Source organism: Malus sylvestris, chromosome 3, assembly GCF_916048215.2.
Source record: "Malus sylvestris chromosome 3, drMalSylv7.2, whole genome shotgun sequence".
Lineage (NCBI taxonomy): Eukaryota > Viridiplantae > Streptophyta > Magnoliopsida > Rosales > Rosaceae > Malus > Malus sylvestris.
In genome coordinates this window covers 26861248-26877618 of record NC_062262.1, presented here as the reverse complement: position 1 = coordinate 26877618, position 16371 = coordinate 26861248, and the positions used below count along the sequence as shown (strand labels likewise).

Genomic DNA, 16371 nt, shown 5'->3' with positions numbered 1-16371 from the left:
TTTGCTTTGGTGAGTCAAATGAAAATGCACGGAGAGGATTTGTTAAATAAAATTATGGTAGAGAAGTTGTACATTAGCCTCACTCCTACTTAGGTTACTATTGTATCTTTTATTGAGGGTACAAAGAAAATCAGTGAGATTGATCCAACTGAGTCTACAACAACACCCAAAGGTTTTGAGCAAAGATGAATGAGACATGCTGAAGATGGAGAGGTGAATGAAAGAGCATTTAGTAGCCTAAGTATTCAACCAAAACAGAACTCACAAGTTGGTGGTTATAAAGGCAATAAGCCTTGGAAGAATAAGTAGTAGAAGAAACACTATGTGAAACAAAATGAGAAGCCAAATGTGATTGTAAAGAACTATGGTAGTAAAGGAGATTGCAAGATTTGTGCAAATTTACATTTTGGTGAATGCTGGTTTAAATCCAAAGTGTCACAAATGTGATACGTTTGGGCATATTGCCAAAGATTGTAGGAGTAAAATGGTCAAACAGGTTCATTATGTCAAGGAGGGGGGAAAAGGCACTAGTATGTTCTTTGCTTGCGATTCCGCAACAACTGTCAAGAATGAACATGTCTGGTATATAGATAATGGATACAACAATCACATGACTTTACATGAATCAATGTTGATTGATGAAGACAGAAATGTGACTACATGACTTTTTTCTTTTTAAACAACCGATATTATCTATACACTAAGGGGGATGAGGTGTGCTTATCTTCACAATGGGCTAACAATAATGAGGTACAAATTCACCTTTGGCGAGAATCAAATCTAAGACCTCTCACTGACAAGCAAGGTTCTAAAAAACGCTAGGCTTTAGTCGGGCGTCGGGCTGGAGCCTAGCGCCTAGGCGGCTAGGCGGTTTAGGTGCCTTGGCAGACTAGGTGGATTTAAGTAAATCTATTATGTTTCGTGTAAATAAGTGTCCCGTTTGCACTTAAAATATATATAATTTCATCATAAACTACAAAATAGAATGACATATAATTATGAAGTATTGGAACATAATGAAAACATGCGGAACAAGCATGTAATATGTGTTCATTTAACTATTCAACAAGTCTCTTCCAATTAATTGAAAAAAGTAAAATAGAAAATGAAAGTTATCTATTTTCTGTTTAAGTAGTCGCAACCTAAGCGGGTGCCTAGGCAAGTTTGGACGGGTTAGGCAGGTGCCTAGGTAGTCTAGGTGGGTGCCGCATCAGGTCTAGACACCCTTTCTTAATTTTCAAATGCCTAGGCATTAATCGGGGAGGCGGCTAGCACTAGATTGTAGTACTAAGTGGCACTACATGGCTTAAGATGGGAAACATACAGATATTACAAGCTGTTGCAAAAGGAACCTTGGTGATTGAAACCAAAAATAGTACAAGGCATATCAAAGAGGTTATGCTTGTTCCTGATTTAGATAAAAACTTGCTAAGTGTAGGCCAAATGTTAGAGCATGAATATTTCTTATTGTTTAGAGATGATAAAGTTGAAATATTTAAAGATAGAAGCCTTGAAAGACATGTGGTCGCAATACAAATGACAGGAAACATATGTTTTCCTCTTATCATGAAGGATATAATGCCATCTGCATTGAAAGCAATAGCTGAAGAAGACTCTTGAGAGTGGCACAAAAGATTTGGTCACTTGAATTTTCAGAGTTTGCATATGTTGGCTGATAAGGAAATGGTATTATGCCTGTCTAAATTGAAGAAATCAAATGTTGTCTATGAATGATGCATTGTAGGAAAATATCACTGAGAGGCATTCAGTAAGGAGATGACTTGGAGAGCAAATAAGTCATTGGAGTTGATACACTCTGATGTATGTAGTCCTATGCAGGTCGCTACACTTGGTGGAAATAGACACTTTCTGATATTTATTGATGACCATACCAGAATGTGCTGACTATATTTCTTGAAGCCTAAGTCAGGCGTATTATGTGTATTTAAAAGCTTTAAAGCTATGGTTCAGCTTGAAAGTGGTTTTCAAATTCAAAAATCAAGACGTGACTGAGGAGGAGAATATACTTCTCTAGAGTTTCAAAGCTTCTGTGATGATCTAGGCCTTGAAAGGCAACTGATAGTGGCTTATTCGCCTAAACAAAATGGTGTTGCTGAGAGGAAGAACATGATCTTTATTGAAATAGCTAAAGGCATGTTACTTGATAAGAATCTACCTTATGATTTTTGGGGAAAAGCTTCTAACACTGCAATATATCTTCTAAATAGATGTCAACTAAAGCTTTGCAGAACAAGAATCCATTTGATGCATTTAGTGGTAGAAAGCAAAGAATAAAACATCTCAGAGTGTTTGGCTGCATTTGTTACAATCATGTTCCTGGACAACTGAGATAAAACTGGATAAAACTTTTGTGAAAGAGATCTCTGTTGGTTATGCGAAGTTGTGAAGGGTTACAAAGTTTGTAACTTAGCAATCAAGAAGGTTTTTGTGTCAAACAATGTTATATTTGATGGAGAAGGTGTATGGGACTAGAAAGCTGAAAATGCAATTGCCATGACATTTTCAGTGAATTTGAACCTGATTGAGAAGGAACAAAAATAATCCCATGAACAAGGTGTATGGCTGGTCACCCTCCTATAAATACCCCACGTATCCCACTAAAATGCTAAGCCATTTGCTACCCAAAAACTCCCAAAACTGAATAACAACACATACAATAACCGAAATCCGGAGTGAGTATGCTAGCAATATAGTTTTCCTGCTACTAATTTCTAGAAAGGCTTAGGACTATAAATTCGTATTACCTCTTCGAAACACATGAATTGAAAGTAACATCCTACATGTCACAGTCATACCACATGGTGTGCTCTAATTTGTGGAGTTTAAAAAAGGGAAACGAGTGAAGACTGAAGAGGTATAATTTATTTATTTTTAGTTAAACACCTAAATGGCGTTGTTTTGTTGGTTTTCCAGGGAATAAAAAAGAAACGTTGAGCGCAACAGCAACAAAGTTAGGTGCTAGTTGGACACCTGATTGGGCACTAGCGCCTAGGTGAGGCATAGGCGGACTAGACAGATTTAAGTAAATTATTATATATTATATAAATAAGTGTCTAATTACAATGAAAAAATTATACTTAAATTAGGAGTTTGGGTTTATTTAGCATACAACATATAAAAGTATTAGAATTTTTGCTTTAATTAGTGTCTTAGTAATTTGATGGTATGAGATGAAAATTCAAGTGATTACTAGTCTGTAGTGCTTTAAGAAATATTTTTGAGAAGTCTTATGAAAATTATTATAAATTTTAAAAGAATTAATGGTGTTAAACATGTGAATAAGGGATAATTTGCTATTGTTGTGCTTTGAAAAAAAATGCTTCTGCTGCGTTTTGAGAATAAATAACTGTAAAATAAAGTGTTGAGTGCTTGCTTTACCTTTTTGATAAAAGTGCTTTTAATAAATAAAAATAATATCTTAAATGACTAAACATGATATGAATATGTTAAATGACTAAACATGATATGATATTTAATGTGAGATAATAATTGTCAAAGAGAATTATGTAAGGACAATAATTGTAATTTTTTAAAATATATGGGGATGCACTTGTTATTTGAAAACTTTATTAAATAGACACCGATTATTATATTTTGAAATAAAAAGGCATTGCTTTTAGAAACATGGTAGACTTTTCCTTTCTATACTTTTTTACAATCATTGCCAACAGATATTTTATAAAAAATATTTCTTTTTTGTTTTGTCAAACACATTTAATATTTTAAATTTTTTAATAAGCTATATTTTTTAAAAAAAAAAACATCACAATTTTTTTGTGATGTAGACATGCAAGTGGTAACTGATGTAATATATTTGGTGTAGACATGCAAGTGCTAAAAAGCGTAGGCTGAGTGATGTAGACATGCTAATGGTTGTAATATTTCTGGCGCCACACCTCCCGATTTTTTTGTCGGCATATATATATATATCACCTCCCAATTCATAAGGAGCCCTTTAGTGAATAGTATTGAAGGTGGCAGAAGCTCATAGGATGACAACTAAAGAAGACAAAAATGTTACTTTGTCACGAGGGAGAGAGAAAATGAGTCTCTCTGCATCATCTTTTTCGTTGGGACATGGAGGCTCCTCTTCCTTCAGCAAACCAAACCTCATTTCCGATAGAACCAGAGGTGTGGCAGCACAGAAAATCAGACTCCTGGGCTTCTTTTCCGGCTAGAGGAGGGGCGGCTGTCCTCTTAGCGCCATAATAGGTTCGCTACGATGCATGGACACGGACACAGATGCGAGGATAAAACACGATACGACACGGGGATACGTCAAATTTCTATAACCGAGAACACGATACGTCAGGAATACGACAATTAAAAAATATAAATAAATAAATATATCTAAAACATTATAAAATAAGCATTCAAATATATATGAGATAAAAAACACATCATGAAAGCATATACATAAACTTATTATAAACTAAACATTGATACCACTACACAATAATATATTATAATATGTAAAATACAATAATATTATAATAATACAAAAAGTTAAAAAGAGAAAAGCAACAGGCTTCATCAGATTCGAAGGATTCTTCAAATTCGAATGGATTATGGGATGGGTAGTGGTATGAGTATTATAATATATTATTGTGGGTATGGGTAGGCCTGGCAAACGGGTCGGGTCAGTCGTGTTCGTGTAACACCTGTTATCTTAACGGGTCGTGTCGTGTCACACCTGTTATCTTAACGGACGGGTCCTTAATAGGTCGAGTCACTTTACCCAACGGGTAAAGTGACCCGACCCGTTATGACCCGTTAAGAAAAATATTTTTTTTCTTAAATTTGCACATACCACACATTGTCACATAAATATTACTTCGAAACATTAAAACACAATTGTCGCTTAAATACTACATCTACACTTGAAAATAAGAGCCTCATAAAAAATACATCCATACACTACTAATCTATTACAAATATTAAATGTGCAAGGATATGCAAAATGAAAGCGTTTTTGTTTTCAAGGTTGTAAAGCTTTTCTCAAAAGTTTAAACATTGCTAATGAAACTCAAAGCTTAATGAAAGTGACCCACTAGTGTGTTTATTCGTACTTTCATTAAGTATAACATAAGATTTTGTGGTATCCACTAGTGTAAATATTTTAAATTGAAGATCGAATTCAATCACTGTATTCATATAGGGTCAAGGAGTGTAGTTGTAAAAAACCATCAAAATCGGAGTTAAAATAACCATTAAATTGTGATTTTTCGTTTATAACCTTCGAAAAGTTTTGTCCCGTTACTTAATCTTTGAATGTTTGTTTTTTGCAATTTTTGGCGTATGCGATCTCGAACCATATACAAACAAGTATGATGGTTAGATCGTTGAAACTAGTTTCGTAGAATGCGTATCTCATCAAAACAATAGATTAACTAACACTTAAAAGTTTATTCTTACTTTCATTAAGTATAACATAAGATTTTGTGATATCCACTAGTGTAAATATTTTAAATTGAAGATCGAATTCATTCATTGTATTCATATAGGGTCAAGGAGTGTAGCTGTAAAAAATCATCAAAATCGGAGTTAAAATAACCGTTAAATCGTGATTTTTTGTTTATAACCGTCTAAAAGTTTTGTCTCGTTACTTGATCTCTGAATGTTTGTTTTGCAATTTTTGGCATATGCAATCTCGAAGTATATACAAACATGTTTAACGGTTGGATCGTTGAAACTAGTTTCGTAGAATGCGTATCCCATCAAAACAATAGATTCACTAGCACTTAAGAGTTTATTCATACTTTCATCAAGTATAACATAAGATTTTGTGGTATCCACTAGTGTAAATATTTTAAATTGAAGATCGAATTCATTCATTGTATTTATATAGGGTCAAGGAGTGTAGCTGTAAAAATCATCAAAATCGAATTAAAATAACCTTTAAATCGTAATTTTTCGTTTATAACCGTCGAAAAGTTGTCCTTTTACTTGATCTCTGAATGTTTGTTTTTTTGCAATTTTTGGCATATGTGATCTCGAAGCACATACAAACAAGTTTGACGGTTGGATCATTGAAACTAGTTTCACAAAATGCGTATCTCATCAAAACAATAGATTCACTAAAACTTAAGAGTTTATTCATACTTTCATCAAGTATAACATAAGATTTTGTGGTATCTACTAGTGTAAATATTTTAAATTGAAGATCGAATTCATTCATTGTATTCATATAGGGTCAAGAAGTGTAGATGTAAAAAATCATCAAAATCGGAGTTAAAATAACCGTTAAATCGTGATTTTTCGTTTATAACCGTAAAAACGTTTTGTCCTGTTACTTGATCTCTGAATATTTTTTTTTTACAATTTTTGGCGTATGCGATCTTGAAGTATATACAAACATGTTTGACGGTTAGATCGTTGAAACTAGTTTCGTAGAATGCGTATCCCATCAAAATAATAGATTCACTAACACTTAAGAGTTTATTCATACTTTCATCAAGTATAACATAAGATTTTGTGGTATCCACTAGTGTAAATATTTTAAATTGAAGATCGAAATCATTCATTGTATTCATATAGGGTCAAGGAGTGTAGACGTAAAAAATCATCAAAATCAGAGTTAAAATAACCGTTAAATTGTGATTTTTCGTTTATAACCGCGAAAAGTTTTGTCTCGTTAGTTGATCTCTGAATGTTTGTTTTTTGCAATTTTTGACGTATGCGATCTTGAAGTATATACAAACAAGTTTGACGGTTAGATCGTTGAAACTAGTTCGTAAAATGCGTATCTCATCAAAACAATAGATTCACTAATACTTAAGAGTTTATTCTTATTTTCATTAAGTATAACATAAGATTTTGTGGTATCCACTAGTGTAAATATTTTAAATTGAAGATCGAATTTATTCATTGTATTCATATAGGGTCAAGGAGTGTAGCTGTAAAAAATTATCAAAATTGGAGTTAAAATAACCGTTAAATCGTGATTTTCCGTTTATAACCGTCTAAAAGTTTTGTCTCGTTACTTGATCTTTGAATGTTTGTTTTTTGCAATTTTTGGCGCATGTGATCTCGAAGTATATACAAACATGTTTGACGGTTGGATCGTTGAAACTAGTTTCGTAGAATGCGTATCCCATCAAAACAATAGATTCTCTAACACTTAAGAGTTTATTCATACTTTCATCAAGTATAACATAAGATTTTGTGGTATCCACTAGTGTAAATATTTTAAATTGAAGATCGAATTCATTCATTGTATTCATATAGAGTCAAGGAGTGTAGCTGTAAAAAATCATTAAAATCGGAGATAAAATAACCGTTAAATCGTGATTTTTCGTTTATAACCGTCGGAAAGTTTTATCTCGTTACTTGATTTGTGAATGTTTTTTTTTGTAATTTTTTGCTGATGTGATCTCGAAGCATATACAAACAAGTTTGACGGTTGGATCATTGAAATTAGTTTTGTATAATTCGTATCCCATGAAATTCAATGGTGTGTGTGTGTGTGTATATATATTTATTTATTTATTAAGTAGATTTAAATCTATTTATTTTGTATGTATAATTATTATAGTTTTTAGGGGTATAAAATTTAATATATATATATATATATATATGTATAACTATTATAGTTAATTTAATATATATATATATATATATATATATATATATAATTATTATAGTTTTTAGTGGTATAAAATTGTAAAATTGTTAAATTATTAAATATAATTATTATAGTATTTTTTTTAGGGTTATAAAATTATAAAATTAATATTTTGCTTATCGTGTATCGTGTTACCCACGTGTATACCCGAACCAACCCGTTATCTTAACAGGTGCTTATCGGGTTACCCGATAACGACCCGTTTCGTTATCGTGTCGACCCGAACACCTGTTAATTTCGTGTCGTGTCGTGTCGGGTCGGGTTATGGGTAGTGATATACATATTATATTAGTTTTTCAACTTTCGAAAAGAAAAACTGCAAAAGGCTTTATATCAGATTAAGCTTTCAATTTCAGACTTTCGGTTTCACTGTTTCAGAGATGGGTTTCGGTTTCACAGTTTAACTATAAACAAAGTGAAACTGAAAACGAAAGCTCACCACTCACTCACCAGGAGTTGTAGACAGAGACGAAGAAGACGACGGAGCAGTTGCAGACGGAGAAGATAGAGACGACGGAGATGACGGAACTGTTGCAGATGACGGTCTGATTCGTGAAAGTCTCCCAAGTAGAGTGATTTCTGATTCTGAGGTTCGGGAGATAAATCCAATTTTTTTTTCTTCTAATTATCCTCCGATTTTAGAGTGATTTCAGTTACCTAACTTCGATCAATCACGATTCTGCGGATTTATTGTGATTATTTTTTATTTTTCTTCTGATTATCCTCCTATTTTAGTATCAAACGTATCCGAAATGTAGGATACTTGTATCTGGACAATACGATACGCGTATCTTATCAGTTCGATACGTATCTCTTCATTCCGATACGTATCGGGCGTGTATCCACACGTATCCTTCGCGTATCCGTATCCTCAGAGTATCCGATACGGGATACGGAGGTTTTCTCCCGTGTCCATGCATCGTACCCTTGATAACAAGACGCTTTCAATATTAAAACTCTAACAACAAGAAAAAGATCAGGATTTAATTCAAAGATTAAATTTTTCAACCTTATCGGTTATGTACTTACGTAAAGAATTCGGGTCATAAATTTCTATGGGTCAAATAATTTTCTACTGTTTGAACAAGTCACTGTAGCTGAGCCTGGCGCATGCGAAAAATCTCATCACTGATCGTCCATATTGACCTTCAGAAGTCATGGCTTCAACAGTTCGCAGACATAATATAAAAATCCAGATAAATGAACGCAGATAATATTTTTCTCTTGTTGGAAAACGCAGGTAAACGTGCTTTCTTTTAAACTGCAGACCATGACCTGGTCTTTAAACTAGGACTTCAAAATTCAATTTGTTTACGAATTTTAACCCTTTACTATTCTCATGAGCAGGTACGTAGACACCATATCCCTTCCTCCCTTCCTCTATATAAACCCCATGCAATATTCCAGGAAGAGACAACTTAATTATCTCGATCGATATCAAAATTCCCAAGTTATGGCAATGAAATATTCAAGATCTTTGCTCTTTGGTGTGCTGCTACTCATTGGCTTTGCATCGACAAATAGCAAAGCTGCTAATACGGATCCACCTGTTTATTGCGAATTCCTCAATCGCAACAGTTTTGAACCAGGGTTCATATTTGGCACAGGTTCTGCATCTTATCAGGTCAATATATATATGTATTATATATATATCTTCTGGGATTATTTACCATTTTATTGGTACATTTTATACATGCAGTTAGCATCCATGCATGAATTATAATGTTGACATCTTCCTTGCGTGTGTGGTAGTACACTTACGAATATGCATGTATGTATATTTCAGTATGAAGGTGCAGTAAAAGAAGATGGAAGAGGACCAAGCATATGGGATACCTACACCCACAAACATCCAGGTCTGTGATTTAATCAATTGGTAATATGAAAACTTTAGCAACTTCATTTCAAAGGTGTGTAATTAGCACCTCATTCTTTTCTTCATGAGGACAAGTATACCTAACAAAACTCCAACCCCTCTGATAACCATGCACTTTGTTGGGAGACAAATAGTACGTGGTCATGTGATATGTACAATATATGTATATACTTCATCAATACGCACGCACATGAAGTACTTTGCATACGATATGGATTTCACCATTATGTTTTTGAATAAGTGCAGAAAAAATCGCTGATGGCAGTAACGGAGACGTTGCTATTGATCAATATCACCGCTATAAGGTCTAGAATCTCATAACTTTATTATCTTGACCGTTTATACTTGAAGGGCACATGTTAACATATTAAATTGGAGCCTTACAATATAATGAGATCCTCAATATTTAATTTTAAACTTTTTTCTTATTATGATATATATCCTTTTGTCATTCTAGGAAGATGTGGGGATTATGAAGGATATGGAGTTGGATGCTTACCGATTCTCTATTTCATGGTCCAGATTATTACCAAGTAAGTTGCTCCACATCCTCATATTTGGTTGGGACCAATGTCAATATATATTGTGCATAAGAATTATTTGTCCTACGAGAAAATTATTCTCTTTATATACTTTTAACTAAATTAATGTGATCGAGTTATCTAGTGTATAACCCTTATTTTTCTTGTTATTTTTGTTCTAATTAGATGGAACGTTAAGTGGTGGCGTTAACAGAAAAGGAATTGATTATTACGACAATCTCATCGATGAACTCCTACGCAATGGTTAATCATCCTACCTTAAACAATTATTACATGAATTTTTAGAACATCATTCAATCAGACTTTTAATTTGATTTTACTGATCATGTATATATAGGATTAAAGCCATTTGTGACACTCTTTCATGGGGATGTTCCCCAAGCTTTAGAAGATGAATATGGTGGTTTCTTAAGCCCTCGTATTGTGTAAGTGAACAAAATTTATTCTCTCAGTAATAATTTGATAAAATGCATACTGATATTCGTAACATAAATGTGTATCTATAGCGATCATTTTAAAGACTATGCGGAACTTTGTTATAAGGAATTTGGTGATCGAGTCAAGCACTGGTTCACGGAAAATGAGCCATATACTTTTAGTTACATGGGTTATGCTGTTGGTACTCAAGTACCGGGACGCTGCTCTTCTTGGCAAAACCTAAACTGCACCGGTGGAGATTCAGCCATTGAACCATACTTGGTGGCACACCACCTTCTTCTTGCTCATGGAGCAGTTGTAGAATTGTACAAGAATAGATATCAGGTTCAATAACTTTTGTTCTTTTTTTTTTTGGGGTCAGATTATTGGCTCCTAATTGAGAATTCTATATGAATCATTATTATTGAGTTGTAATACAAGAGGGAATACTCTCTGTAGTGAGATAATCTAAAGGTTGTATCTTTTTCCATAGCTCCTATTTGTTCAACCAAAATTCGTATTTTTGTGTAGGCAACTCAAAAAGGCTTGATAGGGATAACATTGGTGTCAGACTGGTTTGAGCCTGCTTCGGATTCAAAGCAAGATAAAGATGCTGCCTTACGATCTTTGGATTTTATGTTTGGATGGCAAGTGTCTTATTAAATTATATATCAACCCAATTACATGTTTACTTATGAATTGAAACATTGATACTACCTAGCTAGCAGTACTCTTTATATATAATAATATAATTAGGCTAATATCCGGAATTGTCATGTTTTGTAGGTTTTTGGACCCATTAACAAGTGGTGACTATCCACACACCATGCGATCAATTGTTGGGAAAAGATTGCCCAAATTCACAAAAGAACAATCCAAGTTGCTAAACGGATCATTTGATTTTCTTGGAATAAATTATTATACTGCTAGATACACAAGTAGAGCACCCAACAACAATTCACTACCGGCAAGCTACGTAACAGATTCTCGAGCTGATCTTACAAGTGAGTGCAAAAGGAAACTTAGTTTGAATAGCTTAAGTTCTTTGTACTTCTTTGCCTAGTTTAACTTCTTAATTACTTTAATTATATTCTAATATTTACACCAATTGTATTCTAATGTTTTTAAATATTGTGGCAGCTGAGCTTAATGGAGTACTCATTGGTCCACAGGTAAATATCAAATTTATCATTTTGAGGTATTTGCATTTGGAGGAGTAGTTTTTTTTTTCCCCAATATTTATGTATTATCTTCAAATGGTGTTGCAGGCTGCTTCTGATTGGTTATATGTATATCCAAAAGGAATTCACGATCTTGTGCTTTACACAAAGGAAAAATATAATGATCCACTCATTTATATTACTGAGAATGGTATGTAATACAAACTTTTAAGCCTTGATTAATTGCAAAAGTTTCACATATTTATAGTGGTGTAAAATGAAACTACACGTTTTCTTTTAGTTTTAGAGGAAGAAACTAAATTTAATTTTTTTGTGTAATAATATGTACATAGGTGTATCAGAGTTGAATAATCCAGAACTATCACTTGAAGAGGCCCTTCATGATACCAGTAGAATTGACTACTACTATCGTCACCTGTGTTACCTTCAAGCGGCGATCAAGTAAGTAGTTATTAAAAAAATGATTAAGGCTATATACTGCCTAGCCTTCTTATGTTATGGTTATTTAATCATTATATTGACCTAACCAATTTGTACATTTGTGTGTGTGTGTGCAGAAATGGCGCGAAAGTGAAGGGATACTTTGCATGGACATTGTTAGACGACTTTGAATGGACTGCCGGATACACTGTCCGATTTGGTTTAAACTACGTGGATTATAAAGATGGCCTGAAAAGATACCCAAAACTCTCAGCACACTGGTTCAAAAATTTTCTTAAGAAGAATAAATTCAAAGAAAGCTACAGTTCATTATAAACATTTAAGTGGATAATTTTTTTATTTTTTTATGTATTTATATTTCAATTCCTTATGCATTTGTATTTCCTTGCAATAATGTAAACATTCTTTGAGATTCAATAATTCAATAAAAAGCTATAAGTGCTGTGAATGCTACAATAAAACCTCTCTCTATAAACGAATAACTTATTTGTAGTCATAAAAAGTTTTAGTCCATGTTTGGGTTTAGGAATAAATTTCACATTGTAATAAGTTATCATTTTAATAGGTCCTGTTGTAAGGAAACCCAGTTCGACATAGTAGTAATTGTTAATAGGGAACTTTAACGAAAAACTCCTGATACTGTTCACTTTAACAAAAAACCACAATTTTACACTAAAAAGTCAATCTTTGTACTATTCACTTTACCTTTTATTTTGTCGTTATCGTTAAAGCTCAAAGTTTTTAAGCACTTTTTTATTAGTTTTCCTTTGTTAATAAGGACAATAATAAGCTACGCCACAAATAAAATTTTAAGATGGAATAATTTTATTTTATTTATTTATTATTTTTTTTGGAGATAATACTACAGCTTTGAGCTTGCAGGTACGTATGTAAAACCTTGTCAATATCTTCTTGTTGAAGTCAAAATATTTCTAACTCCTCATGAGAATCATCTTTCCCTTCTTTCCTAATTGTATTAACGATTATTTTTTCAATTAAAGCGTGATCAACTTTTTACACAACTGAACACAAATGTTTTCAGTTAGCTGACTTTGCATATGACTTTGGGTTACATGACAATTTTGATAGAAGAAAAGAAAAAGTGTACGCTTGAATTGGTCGAGGATTGTATTGTACATATTTTTAAAACTTTTGCTACGTATTATAAACACCTATTTTTAATTCTTTGTTGAACATAAGGATTCTAATAGATTTTAATATATTCCACCTGTTTAACACAATTTTAAAACTGATGGCACACGCGGGCTCAATTGCTTGTAAGAGACTATTTACAAATAATGTTGATGCACAAAATAAGTGAGACTATGGAACGACGTATGGTGTCAAGTTTGTCACCTTCACAAAGTTATTCCCGTCACCTAGTGAAGAGTAGGTGAGTTCTTATTAATAGTGAAGAGTTTACACAATACACACGTTCAAGCATGAAATTGGTTCCAAGTGAAATATCCTGGAATTAAAATTCTATATACGCTTGACTGGCTAATCATCAACACTAGTCAACTAAAATTCTATATATGCTTGACTGGCTATCCATCACCAACCCGTATGATTTGAGACAACATGTGGAGTTCGCACATGCAATTGTTGTAGCCATGGTGAATAATTGTTCTACTGCTGAGTGGCGTTCTAGGAAATATGTGCACGATTGTATCAAGAAGGTGGTGATGGATGAATTATTAGTAATCATGTTGTTGATGGATCAATAATTAATTTTGTGAATTTTTTTTGTTATATGTTGGAATGAATTATTTGCATATATGTGTAACATTGTAAGTATACTCTTGATGATGATACGAACAAAGAGTTGATGAAGTTGATGGAGGCTGCGTTGGAGGGAGGTTACAACCGGTGGCGCTATGACGTTAAGCAGAGTGGAGCACCATCGAAATAGTAGTTTTAAATTTTTGTTTTTGAGGACACTATTTAAATTTAAGGTTTTTTTTTTATATAAGTTATTTATTTGGACTCAATTAGGCTTTAATTCCTGTTTGAGTTTTTAAATAATTGAATAGATTAACTCAATTAGGTTGTGCATTTCATGAGGAGAAAGAAGAAAACCAATTTTTTTGCAAAATGACTTGTCCAAAACGACTTCGGTTTGAGCCAAGTCATTAAAAAATTTAAAACCTCACTCACGAGTCACATGAGAACCCTCACACGATAGAGCAATCAACTCATTCAGCATTCAGAACCTTCACTTTACCAATAATATCTAATCGTCTGCCGCTCGGCCCGCTTCTATTCCTTACGGCATCGATCAACTCTCTGCTGCACTTTAGTTTCTGTTCACTATTGCACCGACGGGCGGGGCGACGAGTCGACGACATCTTTGGTGAAAATCTACATTTTTTCTCCGTGTAAAGCTCTGGTCTGGACTCTGGAGGCTAGCCGCTGGTCCTCTTCTTCTTGGTCGAAAAGGTTTGTAGTTTGTACTCTCTTTGAATCTGTCCATTAAATAATTTTGCCATCCTGTTATGATGCTGCACCTACTGATGGTGCATCAATGATGCTACATCTACTAATGCTGCATATGAATAACATGCTTTCAGCGTAGTTGCAATTTTTACTCAAATTTTAACTGTTCTACAGTTCAAATGGATAGAGGCACATGGAGTTTTATAGTCTTATAGACCAGGCAATTAACACTTGTTTTTTTTTTATTTGGAGCTTTTATATTGGGACCATCCTAAGTTAAAATCTTTGATCCACCACTGATCCTATATGACATTGATTATTTGTGTATAGTAGATCAGTTTAAAGTTTTGTTTCTGCCAAACTTGAATTGGGTTTAGAATTAGGGTTTTTAAATTTCGTTTTAAATTTAAGTAGAAATTATTATGCATGTGTACGGTAATTTAAATCTTTGTAATCTAACAAATTTATTTCCAATTTTGTAGATGTAATAGCTCATTAGAACCCGGAAGGCGATGAGTTTTACACCTTGATCGATGACTACACCTACTACTGCCGCCAATGCTTCGGCAGAGATGGACCATAGGTCAATGAATCCGGTTGACCCAGTTGGTCCTCCAGTCCTACTGGCACCGGCATATTCGACTTCTTCGGTGGTGCTACCTGTTAACGCCCGACGTGCTTACCGGTGCCCCCGCACTCCATACCAGATGTCGCCAACGGGATCCACAACCAATGCCTCTGGTACACAGCTAGGTATACTATCCTAATTTACTACCTCATTCCCATGTTAACTTAGTTTTGTTATTTTAGGTTCAGTTTGTTAAGTTATGTCATTTAAGGATTAAAAAGTTATCATATATATATATATTGTTTATTGTTGTCATCGTTCCGAACGTATTATTAAACTGTTGTGATCATTGTGTTGGATATGTATATTGTTTATGTTATTTTTAGGGTTTTGGGAAAAGTTTTCATTATATGGAGGTTATGCAGAAATTTTAGTATGATTTGTTATTAGATTTGGGTTAACGTTAATTTTTCATTTCTTTGCAGCCAAGAAAAACACCTGGGGACCTTGTCGGCAATTGAAGACGGCGAAGGTCACCCGGGTGACCAATGATCGTATCACAATCGGATATGATGAGCGACATCGGACAAAACCATCTACGGAGTAGCATAGTGCATTGGCCCATGACATTGGGCACGTCGTGCGGACCTTTTGCCCTATGCAGTGGAAGTCTTGGAAGGCGATGCCAAAGAAGGTGAAGAACACGGTGCGCAATCATTTGTTAGTAAGTATTTTTGCCTTTTTAATGCTTTTCATCTGTGGATCCCTCTGAAGATGCGGGGTTTCACATCCTTACAGAGACGTTCAACCACACTTTTGGTCGGACGCAAGGGATATATTGTCGGGGGATGGGAAATGCCAGGTGGAGGGAGAGTAGAGCATCTTCATCCTTGCAGTCGAAGGGCGAGGTTATGGCTTTGACGCAGGAAGTCGCTAGCATGAGGAATGAGCTTGCATCGTACATGTCTTAAATGTGAATGCTTGTACAAGCCCTTAGTTCCTCCGGGATCCGTCTCCCCAGTTTTTTTGCACCACGACCGTCAGAGCCCCTCCACACCGTGCATACACAGCAATAGTTGAAGAAGACTCTTGAGAGTGGCACAAAAGATTTGGTCACTTGAATTTTCAGAGTTTGCATATGTTGGCTGATAAGGAAATGGTATTATGCCTGTCTAAATTGAAGAAATCAAATGTTGTCTATGAATGATGCATTGTAGGAAAACATCACTGAGAGGCATTCAGTAAGGAGATGACTTGGAGAGCAA

The 16371-nt window shown here is 34.2% G+C and overlaps 2 protein-coding genes and 1 long non-coding RNA gene across 4 annotated transcripts in view; 2 read left to right on the top strand and 1 right to left on the bottom strand.

The window, feature by feature from the left end:
• LOC126614555 (uncharacterized) overlaps positions 1–16371 on the bottom strand; it is a 40345-nt gene that overhangs the window by 21716 nt on the left and 2258 nt on the right. The gene's annotated exons all lie outside the window — the stretch shown is intronic.
• Positions 9042–12563, top strand: LOC126614539 (beta-glucosidase 12-like). Its single transcript, XM_050282203.1, has 13 exons — positions 9042–9269; positions 9432–9501; positions 9768–9826; positions 9979–10054; positions 10229–10306; positions 10401–10488; positions 10570–10825; positions 11012–11127; positions 11267–11484; positions 11621–11652; positions 11749–11851; positions 11994–12102; positions 12219–12563. Exons 1-13 carry the CDS (start codon positions 9099–9101, stop codon positions 12415–12417), a joined length of 1575 nt encoding a protein of 524 aa, XP_050138160.1. The 5' UTR covers positions 9042–9098; the 3' UTR covers positions 12418–12563.
• On the top strand, positions 13520–15824 carry LOC126614542 (uncharacterized). Its single transcript, XM_050282206.1, has 3 exons — positions 13520–14541; positions 15021–15291; positions 15592–15824. The coding sequence occupies exons 2-3, from the start codon at positions 15072–15074 to the stop codon at positions 15711–15713; spliced, it is 342 nt and encodes a 113-aa protein (XP_050138163.1). The 5' UTR covers positions 13520–14541; positions 15021–15071; the 3' UTR covers positions 15714–15824.